Here is a 14,937-nt window from a genome sequence, read left to right on the forward strand (position 1 = left end):
GTATACCAAACAGGAGAGGGGAAGGTTAAAAATTGTATTTTTGGCTCAGGATGAGTTCTTCAGAGATTTTCTGAGTTTTCCTTCCGTGAAATTACAATAAGCAGGTAAGGACAAGAGTTTAGGTAATAAACACTTTGATGTTGATCCTTTCAGGATACTTCTGCGATAGTGACCATATTCATTTCAGGAGTCAACAATGAGGTGAAAGAATTCTAATGTACTGTTTGATGAGGTTGTCAACTGAGGCACGTGGTGGAATTTAGGAGTTAAGGAGTGTAGTTACTAGTAAATGGGTAGTAATAAGAACTGCCTTCATTCCATCACTTGGTGTCATGGAAATTTAAAGTGATTTTGCAATCACTCTTGGGGGATACTTTTCCTGGTTCTTAGACAAGTTGGAAGATAAACTTTGGACAATGTATTATACTATGCCCTTTGTAATTAAATAACCCAAGATAATGTGTTAAAGTTTAGTGGAGATTTAAATTCCTGAGTTGATTAAAGAGAGTTGTTAAGAACAACTGTCATGTAAATAAAAATGTGTTAATATTACTCCCAGTTTCTAGGTATTATATAGTGATGAACTGCAGGTTTATATAGCTGATTACTTTCCAGTCTTGCAGAACAGCTCAGCATTAAACAACTAAAAATAACTACAATTCAACTTGAAGGCTGAGACCAGGGAACACCTTGAATTTTTGGTTGACTCTGGACTGTGACCGGTTCACAGAACGTGGAGCCACTAAAAGTTGAGCGGTAGCGATGGAAGTGCAATTCCAGCAAGATAAATCTGGCTGTGTGTGCAAATGGCCTGAAACAGAGAAGAGATAGAGGCAGTTAGTCCACTCCGAAGCCACTGCAATATCCAAGCTGCGGAGGTCAGAGCAGGGCTGAAAGGGAATGGTAAGAAATCAAAAAAGAAAATGGTAGTGCCTGCGGCCAGCACTGGAAGATGACCGGACTCAGTGGGGTTAGCTGAGTGAGGAAGAAAACTGAAAGAACGGCTTCGTGTTTTCCAGAGATCCGAAGTTTTCAGCAGGGACTCCCTGACTCCTCTTCCGTTCTTAGAGCGGACGTCCTGGGATCAGCCGAAAAGCTCAAGCCTCAAGCTGGTCAGGCCAGCAAAAGGCGCACGGGAGGCAGGACCACCCCGGAGTGTCCTCCAGCACCACGTCCTTCCCCGCCTCAGCATTCCGGCGTTCCTTCGGGTTCCGACCCCTCTCTCCCAGCCCATCCGAGTCCCCGGATCTCCCCCACCCCCATCCTCCATCTGCAGCCAGCACCGCCTCCAGCCCCTTTCCTCCCCCTCCCTCGTGGGGTGCTGACTCGCCCGGCTGCCACGTCTCACTGATGACATCACTAGGGCCGCTCGGCCTTAGCCAATCCGCTAGGGGGAGTCCGAGCGAAGTCCTGGCCAGCGAGTCAGCGGGGAGGGGAGCAGGGAGGGGCGGAGGAGGGCGGTAAGAGAGTGGGGAATGGGGAGGGCGACTACCCCTCAAGTACGCATGCACCAGAGGCGCGGGGCTTGGCGGGAAGTTGAGTCCTGGCCTCCGCTCCGCACCGTCAGTTCCCAGCGCCCACATGCGCTCTAGCAACTCTCTTTCCCGGCATGCCACGCGGTGTGGCCGCCCTCTGGGCTGTGTAAAGGCCCTTCGGTCTAAGGCTTCCCTATTTCCTGGTTCGCCGGCGGCCATTTTGGGTGGAAGCGATAGCTGAGTGGCGGCGGCTGCTGATTGTGTTCTAAGGGGACGGAATAGGGGAAGACGTTTGCTCTCCCGGAACAGCCTATCATTCCTCTCCTTCGATTACCCGTGGCGCGGAGAGTCAGGGCGGCGGCTGCAGCAGCAAGGGCGGCGGTGGCGGCGGCGGCAGCTGCAGTGACATGTCCAGCATGAATCCTGAATAGTGAGTGCGGGAGAACACCGGTCGGCTGGGTCCGTGGGCCAGCTTGGGAAAGCTTAAAGGGGGCGAGGAGGGCGGGGATGGGCCTCCGCCGGGGTGAGGGGAAGATGATGGGGCAGGAGAGGCAGGTGGACCGGAGTCGGGCCCCATTATCTGACGAAGGAGGGGCGGCCTCGGGGAGGGGTCCGGCCGGAGGGATGAGCCACCCGGGCCTGGACCAGGTCCGGGTGGAGGGCCTGAGGGCCGGGCTGATGCGGAGGAACAGTGTGCTGAGGGGGGTGGGGCGCTCGGGAGTCGGTGGTGGGGCGGTGGGAAGGGGTAGCTTCTCTTGGAGGCAGTGACTTTTGAAGGAGGACTTGTTTTTAAGGGGAGAGGATGTGGGGAGAGCTCTCCTAGAGGGCACTGTCAGACCCTGCGCCGGCCCCTACTCTGCGGAGCTGTCAGAATCGTCTGGGTGGAAACCAGCTTTACTTGTAAATCTTGAGCTTGTTGGCTCTCTCTCCTTCCACCCTCCCCGCCAGGTTGCAGGTAATATGGATGCTTTTCAGGACTGCGTGGGATTGAAGGGAAAGAGTAGATGGTGAGAAGTGATTTAAAATTTTTAGTTCTCTGTTTTAGTTATTTCCTGGAGTTCTTTTAAGAACTCGCCGGGCCCACTGCCTTCCTAAAAACCTGGGCATTTGGGAGAATTTTTTTTTTTTAGAGGACACTAAAGTCATTTTGTTTTGTGTAGGTCAAGGAAAAACATGATTAAAAACGTAGGAACGTCTTTCTGATATTACCAAATTAAAGAAGCTTTTACTGTCAGGTTGAAAGAGAAACGAATGGGCCCTATGATAGATCTGTAGGTTTTGTATTACCTACTTGAATGTTTGCAGATAGGGAATGAGGTTCCATGACGTGTCATGAAAAGTTAATGCATTTCTTTTTCTTGCTTACTCAAGAAGTCACCACAGCAGATGTGACACACCTGGCACTTTTCCTGGGAATTGGTGTTCACTTTCCTTGGGAAGACTTTGTTGGGCTCTCCTTAAGGGCCTTAAAAAAACAAACCCTCCAACAGTTTGCATATATAAATTAATGACTAATCAGAGGAGATTTCATTGGTATTCCTCTTTGGTGTCAGAAGGCTTTGGCGGAGAGGGTGAAATTTGTTTAAAGCAAAAGTCAGGCTTTATTCTAAAAGTTGAGTTTATTTGCTGCTTTGGTCAATTACTGCTAAACATTTTCCCTAAAAGGGTCATCCATCAGTTTAGCTGACTGTCATGTGTGTGTCACATGGCTCTTGCAAAATGCATTCTGACTTCAAGTTTTGTAATACTGTGGTTTGATGCTGACATGTCCCCTTTTTGTGTTAAACAGAAGCTATAGTTTTTGTTAAAATTTTATCAACTTTAAGTTGAGGATACTCTTCTAATAGTGCCATATTTGCTATGTTGGCAAATTAAAACTTTTTAATTTCTTTATGAAGGGCTCCAAGGACAAAGTTGGTTTTGCTTAGTTGGACAGAGTTGAACTAGAGGTCCCTAATGGAGTAGTTTTCCTGGCAACAATAAAGTAATGAAATTGCCATTTTCTGGGGATTTGTAAACCACCTTTGTTAGGACGTTTCTTCATGTATTTAGTACTGTAAATAGACCTTGAAGATTAGTTGAGCAGAACCGTGACATTATGTAGCCTCTGAATTTGTTGCTCCTTTTGTAAAATAAGGAGATAGGAGTCATTATTCCTGTCAAGGTGGTTGTGAGGTTCAAGTGTATGTGAACGAATTTGGAAAACTATAAGAACAGCCTAGGTGGTGTACATTCATTACATGTAAGATAGTCTAGTAGTGCTAGGATTTAGGAATAATAATCCTTACCCTCCGGGAACTTATAATGGAATATAAAAAATAGATTGTATGTATGTTAAATACCAGTAGATAACAGCAAGTTCCAGATGTGTGGCATGGTTTGAAGCAGTAAGATTTCAAAGGAGGGTAGTGGGTTGTGGTTGGCTAGCTGGGTTCAGGAAGGCTTTACAGAAAGACCTGTTAGGGAATTATTAGCAGTAGATTTGGAGAAGCAGAAGGGAATGAGGAAAATTTTTCAAGGGGAAAGAAGGAAGAATGGTTAATAAGTGGCAAGTATTGTAATTCTTGAGTAAATACAGTGCCAAATCATCCTTTCCTTTGAATACTCTAGATCAGGGGTGTCCAAACTGCGGCCCGCGATCCATTGTTAATTGGCCCACAGCAAATTCCAAAAATATATTTAGTTTGCTTAAATAAACCAGGTGAAGCAATATGTACTTCACCTCGAGTGAGTGGCCCGACTGTTTGTATATTTTACCGCGTATGGCCCTTGGTAAAAACCGTTGAAAAAAGTTTGGACACCCCTGCTCTAGATGAATGACCTCAACAGAATCAAACGCTGAAATCATGTTTACATTTTTTTCTGTCATTGAATATGCCAGTACCTGGCCTACTATATATTTTATATTGTGTCTAGTAAAATAATATAGGAGTTCAGGAAAACTTTGGAAAAGTATTAGTGAAAATAACGAGGTTAGAGAAAATTATGGATATTTTATTAGGGAAGGTCACAAGAGCAACGAGCAAAAAGATTTTTAGCAATCTGACTTCAGCAGTTTCTTCTTTTTTCCTTGAATGAAATTTGTTACTATCACAAAAGTAATTAGAGAAAAATTGGAAAATAAAGAAGAAAAGGAAAGAATCCTATTTTATCACCCACATATGAATCTATTTACTTTAACAGCTTGTTCTAAACTTTAAAATCTTATGTTTTTTCTTAAATTAAAACTTTTAATGGGTGGATGCTGCCTTTCATGATTCCATGATGAGTTCTTGACAAAAGGAAAAGTTTGGTTCTTAGAGGGAACAGGATTTTAGATTTATATTGGTTGACATAAGATTACCTGTTGGTAGCTTTATTACTGAATGCATTTGCCTTATGATCTTTAAGTTGTAAGCTTTTGGTTTGGGAGTGAGGAGAATAAGAAGCGTATCAATCACTGATTATTACATTTTAAGCTGTCCCTTTGACTTTTCCATGTTATTTACCTGATTTGGGAGAATTGACAACTCTGGGTTATCTTTATAGTAGAAGTTAAAGATAATGATTGACTCACTTCATTTTCAAGTACGAATAAAAACAAAACAACTGGAAGTAGAATCTGAAAAGTGGAAAAAGTAAATAGAGTCAGAACTTTCTTTCTTCTGGAAAGCTGAAGAAAGATTTTGATTTTCTGAGCTAGGTGGTGAAGCAGGCAATGATTATTTCAGCACACTGGTTAAGAAATACTTAACATTATTCTCATACCAGAAACATTTTTCCTAATCCATTAGTTTCTAGTGGGATTTTTTAGTGTCAAGAAAATCATTTTGGCTGCTTCATCTATAAGGAATGTGTTAATGAAGTATGTGTACCTATCGTGAATATACCAGGTAACTACAGTAGAATAGTCTACTTGGGTCAACTGTGGTTCTTTAATGCACGAAAATTTTTTAATATTTCCCTTGTTTATAGGTTTTTTTTTTCTTTTTTAATCATGGCTCCAGATGATATTTGAGATCATGTCTCAAGATTTAGTCAGTCTTTCAAACTTTGTTCTTCTATCATGGTAGACACAAGGAACGTTTGACTTTTGTTTTTTGCCAGTATTGTGCTTTGAATAAATCTGTCTTTTAAGGATTTGAAAAGGACAACAGCAAGTTAATCAGTTCTGTTATCTGTCTGACAGTGTATTTCATTAATAAGTATATCATTACTGGCTTCCATATGATTTTTAGTTAGGATTTTTTGTTAGAAAAGATGCTGAAAATCTACTAAAAGTAAGTTGTAGTTTTGTTGGTTGTTTTGATGACTTTTTTGATGGTGTTGGCAGTGGTTTGAAAAATTCAGAAAAGTTAAAAGAAAAATAACCAGTAATTTCACTATCCAGAATATGATTCCTTAATGTCTAGAGAATCAACAACATATATAATTCTTTGGGTAATGTAAGTTTCCAGTAACTACATAGAATCTCCACGAAATGTATCTTATGTTTTGTGTCAGTGGATGATCATTTAAAGATAACTGATACATTTTGCATTTAAAAATGTCCTATTCCTTTTCATCATAATTAAGTTAAAATAAGGGATATTCATAGTTTCTTAAATATTCCAGCAAGTCTTTTAAAGTTTCTTTAAAAAAATGTCTTAAAGATGGAAGAACTTCAGAATCAAGTGTTCTCTTGCCAATTGTAGTTGGCTTTTAAAGAGAATTTTGCTTTCTGAGTAATTTTATTTCTTGGATGTTTCAGTCTTTTTAAAAAATTTTTTTTTATTTTTTATTCTGGAAGCAGTCTTAGTAATTTCCCTATGTGCTAACATCTTGTTATATTCACATCCTATTAGCAATCCTTTGGCTGTGTATGTGTGTTTTCTTGTTGGCAACTTGTAACTGTATATATACGTGATGTTTTTTATTTTTTTGCAGTTGTAATAGTTAAGTTTCACTTTTGATTAAGAATAGCTTCCTTTTGCTAATGTTATCTACTTTTTGTCTCCTAATATATGAACATATTTAAGATTAAATAAAATGCTTTTTAAGGTTTTGAGATTTTTAAAGATTTGCGAAAAGTTTTAAGATGAAGAGAAACCAAAAATTGGTATAGGATGCCAGTGCATGAGATATTTTAGATGTGTGACTTACCAGCTTTTTACCACTTTGTCTGAATTACATTTTGGAGTTTTAGTAAGAGATTCAGGCAAAATGCCCACACTTTTTTTTTTTTTTTTTTTAAATCTCACAGGGAGGGTGGAGCTGTTAAGACTATTCCACTGTTTTCCTGTAGAAGGTGGGGCTGAGACTGCTTCTTTGATGTCTGGAATAGAATTTAGGACGAAAACCTAGGGCTTGGCTTTTTTCTTTTTGAAACCATCCTGTGAGTGTTTTAGATTATAAAAGGGTAATGATGGAATAATGCTTGGGGGGAAAAATACTCGTGAGGCCCCAGAAGCCAGAGAACAAGTGTTTGTTGGTTTGTTGACTGACTTAAACATGTGAAGAAATAGGGTACAACTAAAGATAGGAAATGGAAATTTTTTTTGGTACTTTGTGACTGGTTGGCTTGGTTGGTCAGAACCACCTTGTTTTATTAAATCCAAGGCTGTGATAGGTTCCAGTAAAGTTGATTCTGTTCCATGTTTGTAGATTGCTAATTCTGACAAGTAGTATTAAGTGTGAGTGCCTTTGCTCACAAGGGGAACCAGTCTTTGGAAACAATTTTTCCTAACAATAATGAGTGCTTTGTGTGCTAACCACTCTGTGAGGGTCTTTACACAGGGCATTTTATGTAGTCTGCACCTCCAACCAGTGAGCTTTACAAATGAAACTGAGAAAATTGTATAATTGAAGTTTTCCAAGAGCAGTGATGGATTTAACTTGTCTGAATGTATTTCTTTTGAATAACAATAGAACTTAAGTGGAATTATTCTTTGTCCTTTCCTCTCTGTCTGTAGGTATTTTCTAGTAGCTTGACTTAGGACAGTTATTATTAACCCAGTTATGGTCATGTACCCCTAGGAGCACTGGATGGACCCTGTGGACCGGCTCCCTGTGTCATAATACTCATTTTGCATAAAGTTGCAAGCTGTTCACACTGCTTGAGCCTATTCATAAACCGCAAGTTAAGAATGCCTTATTTAGGAGATTGAAAACAGAAAAGAGAATGTTCACTACCACGCTTGAAATATGGAAACCTGGGAGTGACAAGAGTTTAATTTTAAATCTGAACTAATTGATTTTAAAATGTGAGATTTGTTTGGGCGTGGCTTTATTTTAATGACTTAGTCTATACTTGCCTCTTCCTTTCTTTTTTAAAGTGTTTACCTTTCTCTTCCTCATTAAGTTACTCATATATGGAGTGTTTCCAAGAGTCTTGAAAAAAAGGCACACACCAAATTCACAGAACAGTAGCTTTCACATTAAGAACAATAGGTCATCTCTGTAGTGTCTTTACTACTTTAAAGTCTGTGTGGATGTAGTTAGGATAAATGCCTAGCCGAGTGTAATGTAGTCTTACTTCAGTGGCTTAGATGGAACTTATTAAAATAGTTAAATATCTAGATTTATAAAAGGACATTTGAAGCAACTTGGTGAAATACACACCAGGGATAATTATTTAGTGCTTTATTTGTAGATTGGTGGCTATCACCCACCTGTCCTTGTGAAGAACATTTGGGTTCATCACATACTAAAGCTAATGAAGTCTGAACTCCTAAATTTACCATGCTCTTTTGAGCTGAGCTAACTTATTTACTAAAACAAATGTTCTAAGTTAATTTAAGCTGTGAATCACACTTTCCTTTATATTTGGTCAGGTCCTGTGTCCTAGTTCATAGATGCTTTGATTCATTCTGGTAGGTTTTATATGTAGAACTTACATATTTATGACATTTTAATCATCTGATTATATGAAATATATCGCTGATGGAATGTGGTATGATAAAAAGAACATAGCATTTGGAATGGTAATTCCTAGGTTTAAGTTCAGATTGCCACTTAAACCTCATACAAGTCATTTATGCCTTTTGAGCCTGTTTCTTTATAAAATGTGATTAGTTTCACCTCAGTTTTGAGTCTCAAGAGTAAACTGTATAGCGCTATACAGACATTATTTGACATGTACATTCTAGTAAGGGATGTTATATGTGTAAATGGCAGGTGGTGTCAAGTTTTCCTTACACATTTAATCATTATGGATTTATCTCTGTCTTTGCTTTAACAGTTTTTTCAGTACATACTTTTAAAATCTTCCAGTGAATTTATACGCAATATATATATATATATATATACACACACACACACACACACACACACACACATGCATACATGTGCGTGCACATGTGCGCGCGCGCACACACACGGCTAAATTTACCTTGGAAGAAAGCTCGGTAAAGAAAACAGCCAGCTCTTTCTTTTTCTGTCATCAGTTAGAATATGTTAGGAGGTGAGGGGTTTTTCGTTTTTGTTTTTTAATTATGAAATGTGAACTCTGCTTCCAGGTGCTTACCAATTAGTTAAGAAGGTGACAGGAATAATCAGTATAACAGTATTAGCACAAATAAATATTGTGATACTTTTTTAGGATGGCAAGATAGCGTAAAAGATTTGGGGAAGGGACCTATGATTTCTGTTATTAACAGAAAGGTTTTGTTATGTTTGATGTAGCTGAGGAGTTCCAGAGCCCTTGATGGATGCTCGCTAGTGCTGGTCATATAATAACAATTTGAGTTCCCACCACCTGCCAGAAAATGTATGTATGTACATTACTTCTCTTAATCCTCTGAAGAAATAGTGCCCTAGTTTTACAGATGAGGAAAAGGAGGCAGAGTTGAAGTGGCTTGCCCAAGGGCATTCAGAGGAAGCAGCAGAGTTGGAATTTTAACTTAAGGACCTGTGATTTCACAGTCCAAATATGCTGTTTCCAGTTTACTGTGTGTGGTTAACTTCTAAAATTTAAAATTTAAGCCAGTTAATTAGACAGCTAACATTTTTGTTGTCAATTACTTTAAAATTCATGATTAGAGAGGTCTTTTTAAAAATGTTAAGGGTTTGTGAGTTACATATTGTGAAGGGACCTTTGACTTTCTCCTTTACATCTTGTTTTGGGTTGATATTTAAAGCTTCTTTAGGCTTGAAGTTAATTATTGTATCCATTCTCAGTTTTTCTACCCTCATGACTGTCCTTTAAATATTTATACTTGGGTCCTTAGAAATCACGGATGTCACTGTGAGTAAAGCAAACGAAGCAGAGAACTGCCGTTCTCTTGCTGGAGAGGGCACACGCTGCAGACTATGTTACTATGTATGTTGCCAAGCTTTGGGAGTTGTGATGGGTGTGATTATAGTACTTATAACTATTAGTTGGTAATTTTTAAACTTTCATTTTAAATTATACTGTAAACTCCCGTGATGCCTTGTCATCCATCATCTGAACAGAAGCTTTGGATAAGTAGCTTCAAAGTTTTTGTCTATAGCTCTTAAGATTTTTCAAGTTACCTCATGGTTTGGATGGAGGAAGGAAAAATAATTGCCACTTATTGTGCTCCTATAATATGCCAGACAACTGTGTTAAGAGGTTTTAGAGGCATTATTTCTAATCCTGATAAGAAACCCAATTGGGTGGTAGAGGATGCTAATACAGTCTTCTTACAGATGAGGAAATTGAGGCTCACAGTGGTTGAATACCTTGCCTCAATTACAGCTAGTATGAGATGGTTCCTGCATTCTAATGCAGATCTTTCCAGCTCTAGAACCTATGCAGGCTTTGAAAGGTAAGGAGTTAGAGGTCATTTACACCTCCTCCTGGGCAGGTTTCTCAGCTAAATATTTGTTGTTACATAGGTTGTAAGACCACCTATTCTTTTGTCCTCTTGTATGACTTGCCACTTCCTTCAGCACTGCCAAAATTGCCCTCATTTTCGGAATTCCAGCGTTGAATTTTTGGAAAATTAATCTATTGTCTATAAATATCAAAGAAAAACATCCCTTTTAGGTGTTGATTATGGGGATAGTTTTTAAAAAATTGCTTGGCTAATTTCTTAAATTTGGAGGAAAGACTACTGCCTTCTCAGATTCTTGGTAATTGATTATTTTGACTAACAGGTTGCTTCTGTCTCTAGCTGGATGCATATTTATATTTATTTAATCACAAAACTAACATGTGCTGTATAAAATTCAAACAGTATAGAAGCATATGAAGTAACTAAAAGTTCTTACCTCTTTTCTCCAGCCTGATAATCAATTTTGAATTTTCTGTGGAGCATACGTAAAGTAAGCAAAAAAGAAAAGTGGATGTCAAACACAATTATTGTAACTCAAGTTTTTATTAATCCTTCCATACCCCAAGGGCTAACAGAATAGTGTGTAGTTTAATAATGAATTAATAGTGAATTATATAATACAATAGTTATGATTTTGTTTTAAATTTGATACGTGAACTTAGTTTTAGGTATTTTCAAATGTGACATGTATGAAAGTTAAAAATAACGTGAAGGTAAAAGTAATATTCCTCTCATGCAAGTGAAGTAGTTCTAGATGAAAGAGAACAAACTTAGTTTCCATTGCACTTTTTAAAATATCAGGCCTTTGTTAAGGTATACTTATAGCTGACATTATGAAATTGGTATTTTGCGGGTACTATTTGGATAAAAACAACTAGACAGTATAGTCCTCCACTGTTTTACTTTGTCTTCTCATTCTTGGTATATGTTTCCAAAGGGTGGAATGTTGAAAGGTACGTGTTAATAATGTCAGTCAACTTTCTCTTAAAAAATATTCACGGACGTGAACTATGTCTGTCTGATAATCCAAATTTTATTTCATAAAAGAAAAACTGTTTATTCTAATTTAATCCAGAAAGTGACTTTATGTACTTGTGGTTATATTGAGAATATGCCAGTGCTATCTACTTACGACCTTGACCTACTCTACCTACTTAGAAATCATTTGTGTTATGGCAGGTGAGCCGAGCGAACTTGGCAAAGGTGTTAAGTCATTGAATAAACACTCTGATTAAAAAATTTTCCTGTCCCTAAGTAACCTTTTTTTCTGGTTATAAAAGTAATACAGGCTTACTGCAGACTGTTAAAAAAGTATAAAGAAAAGTAGCCATCAATTGTAATCCTACAATTTAAAAGTGTCAATTTTTCCAAATCTTTTATGTATGTGCAAAATTTTAAAAAAACAAAAATGGGTTATACTAAATAAAATGTACTATAATCTTTTCACATAACAGTGTTTCACGTAGCAGTCTCTTTTGAGATTTTAGAATTTCCAGTAGCATTTTAGAGGCAGAAACAAGTGGATTTATCCCATACTTCATGTTTAGTATACATAGTTTGGTAAAGGAAAGCAGTTACCTAAATAGAATTTTGAACTGAGATCTGTTTTAGTAATTTTTTAAAAGAATATTTTTTCATGCTTTCACAGTAGTGAGTTTGTTAAAGGTGTAGAAAATATTGGTGCTTGCATGCAAAAATGGCATAGGTATTAAGATTATGTTCATTCAGATCATAAATCATGGAAATAGAGAATCTCCAGTAATGCTAAAGTAGACCATAAGTTGACTTACAAGACGAACTGTTAGCAAAAATAATTTTTTACTTGTTATTATCTTTGATGCCCCATCATCCAATTGTGAATAGCCTGTTAATTTCCCTCTGTCTACCCCTTTCTATCTAGCTTTAATCTATGTCAGTCTTAACTTGTCTTAGTTTTCTCACTGAATTATCTCCTCTTTAAATGAAAACATGATACTTCTTTATGGTGTTATAAATTTAAGCAGTTCAAAAGAATTTTCTCTAATACTAAAAACACTTGCGCCTCAAAAGCAGCTGTCGTTTAAGTTTTTATTTTACAGATTCCAGCATAATTTATGATTCCTTGATTTAACTTGAGAAAACACAAAATATCTCATGTTTAAAAAATATTAGGAGCTAGATTTTCTAAGAGATTGTTGTTTGTACCCATTTTACTAATGTCCTCATAGGTTTTTTTTTAAACCTTGTTGAAATAAATTTAGATTTATAGAAGAATTCTAAAAATAGTATAGAGAATTCCTATATACCTTCACCCAAGTTCCCCAAATATTAACATCTTACATACCATGGTACATTTATCAAAATTAAGAAGTTAACACTGGTACATTATTAGCTAAACTATAGAGTTGTATTCCAATTTCTGTACTACTGAATGTCCATTTTCTGTTCCAGGATTTAATCCATGATACCATGTTGTATTTAGTTGTTATATCATATTAGCTTCCTTCAATTGTGCCTTGTTTTTCATGATCTTGACACTTTTGAAGAGTAATGCAAGGTATTTTGTAGCACGTTCCTAAGTTTACATTTATCTGATGTTTTTTCGTGATTAGATTGGGCTTACGGATTTTGGGGAAGATACCACAGAGGTGAAGCACTCTTCTCATCACATCCTATCAGAGGGTACATGATATCAGTACGACTTGTTACAGGTGATATTCACCTTGATCACTTAGTTAAGGTGGCATCCATTGGGTTTCTCCCGTTGTAAGTTTACTATTGTTTTCTTTCCGTAGTCTGTTAGAAAGCAGTCATTAAGAGCACACACTCCAGCCAAGGGAATTAATAAGCTCCATCTCCTAGAGGAAGGAGAATTTAAAGAATTTGTGAGCATGTTAAAACCACCACAGTAATAAGTAAATATTTTGGAGGACATTCTTTGAAGCCATGCAAGTATTGCTTCTCCTTAAAGTTGCACCCACTAATTTTAGCATTCATTGGTGGGTCCTGCCTGCAGCAGTTACTATGGCGATGATCTGCAGGTGATTTTCTGTTTCGTTTCCTCTACAGGTGTTATTTGGAATCCTCATGTAAGGAAGGTTTATCTCTTCTCTCCCACTTATTTAATCATTTATACCAGTAGACTCATGGATATTTAGTTTACTCTTTGGGTTTTAATACAATACATGGTTGTTTACTTTATGGCTCAAATTGTTCTGCTTTGGCCATTGGGAAAAATTTCAGGTTGGCTCCTCCTGTGTCCTGTGTGCCATGTGCCCGTCCATTTTCTCCCCCTATTATTTTGCCTGAAGTGTTAATCAAGGATGGCTATAGCCATTGGCTGTATCTCAGGATGAAAGAGGCTGATTAAAAACGTAAAGTTAAAATGCCCTCTGCATTTTTAGCGCATGCTTTGTAAAAGGCACAATGCTAGATTTTGGATACACAGATGAATAAATCAGTTTACCCTCACACTCAACAGGTAGGTATGTTGAATATAAGAGTAGGGGAAAATAGACTCCAGACTACTTAGGGGGGGAAGTATGAAGTGTTATAGTAAATTAGATGTAAAAAAAACTAGAGGAAGCTCTGATATGGGAACAGTGGAAAGGATTTACTAGAATAATATAGGAGAATGTTGATTACAGTTGTAACGCTAAAGATTTCTGAATTAGCATTTTTTCGCTTAAGTCAAAATTGTATTGTAGACTGAAAACCTAATCCAAATTCTTAAGGAATAAAGGAAAAAATGTATTTAAAGTCACCATGTGCTATATTATTCTTGACTCTGTACCAAAATTCTCACCGCGTGCTTTCTAATTTTAGGTGTGCACATTGTCAACATTTTTACTGTTTTGTTCTGTAATTATAGTTAAAGAAATATATTTAAGGAATCTCAAATCTCTGAATTCTCTTGAACATTCAGTATATTAATAGTTTAGAAATAAGCTACTACAGTAGTAGGTAATTTTAAATGTGCCAGTGCAAGTAACATACAAGTAACACTCTGGTGTGTATATTCAATAACGGGAGGAACTTTGTGAGTTAGACTTTGTTTGCGATTCTCCATGTCTTCTGTCATGTTAGTAAAGCAGATGGTTTGGAAGAGAACGAAATAATAGACCTTTGAACAGTGTGGAGGTTAAGGGCTCCCACGGTGCAGCACGGTCTAAAATCCCCGTGTAACTTAAGTCGGCCGTCCGCATACATGGATTCCCAACTGCAGATTGAAGATACTGTTAACCCTTAGACAATGTGGATTTAAAAAATTTGTGTATAAATGGACTCATGCACTTCAAACCCGTGTGTAAGTCTTGTTTAGCAGTGATTATTTCATTGCAGAGTACTCAACTCTTCATGTTATATATAATGACTGTGACCCTTAAATTATCCGGAACTCATAAATTAATGTTTAAAATAACACTGTAACATTTAAAAAGAATGTGATAATTGAAAAAAGGTGATTTAAAAAAAAGACTATTAATTTCTTGAAACCATAATGTAATTTGTAGCACACTTACGTAGGAAGCATTCATTACTCTGAAATAGAAAAGTTCATCTTTAAGGTAATGACTGCAACCTCCGGCGACATCTGTGGCCCAGTGCTGTCAGGTATTGTAACAGGGTCACATACAATTGATTGAGGGGATGTTTATTGAAGGTCTGTTAGATGCCTGGCACTGTGCTCGGGGACATTGGTAAATTCAGGGCATCTCTGGTGTTGAAAC

General features: G+C 37.7%; 1 protein-coding gene across 1 annotated transcript in view; it reads left to right on the forward strand.

The window, feature by feature from the left end:
- Window positions 1-1,677: 1,677 nt before the first annotated feature.
- The window catches only part of RAB1A (RAB1A, member RAS oncogene family), a 28,155-nt gene continuing 14,895 nt past the window's right edge, over window positions 1,678-14,937 (forward strand). The window contains exon 1 of the mRNA XM_019718073.3: window positions 1,678-1,905. Within this exon, the coding sequence (XP_019573632.2) occupies window positions 1,883-1,905 (23 nt within the window). The 5' untranslated portion in view covers window positions 1,678-1,882. The remainder of the gene's footprint in view (window positions 1,906-14,937) is intronic.

This window comes from Rhinolophus sinicus, chromosome 2 (assembly GCF_057876585.1).
Source record: "Rhinolophus sinicus isolate RSI-liver-muscle chromosome 2, RSI-T2T, whole genome shotgun sequence".
In the NCBI taxonomy this organism is placed as follows: domain Eukaryota; kingdom Metazoa; phylum Chordata; class Mammalia; order Chiroptera; family Rhinolophidae; genus Rhinolophus; species Rhinolophus sinicus.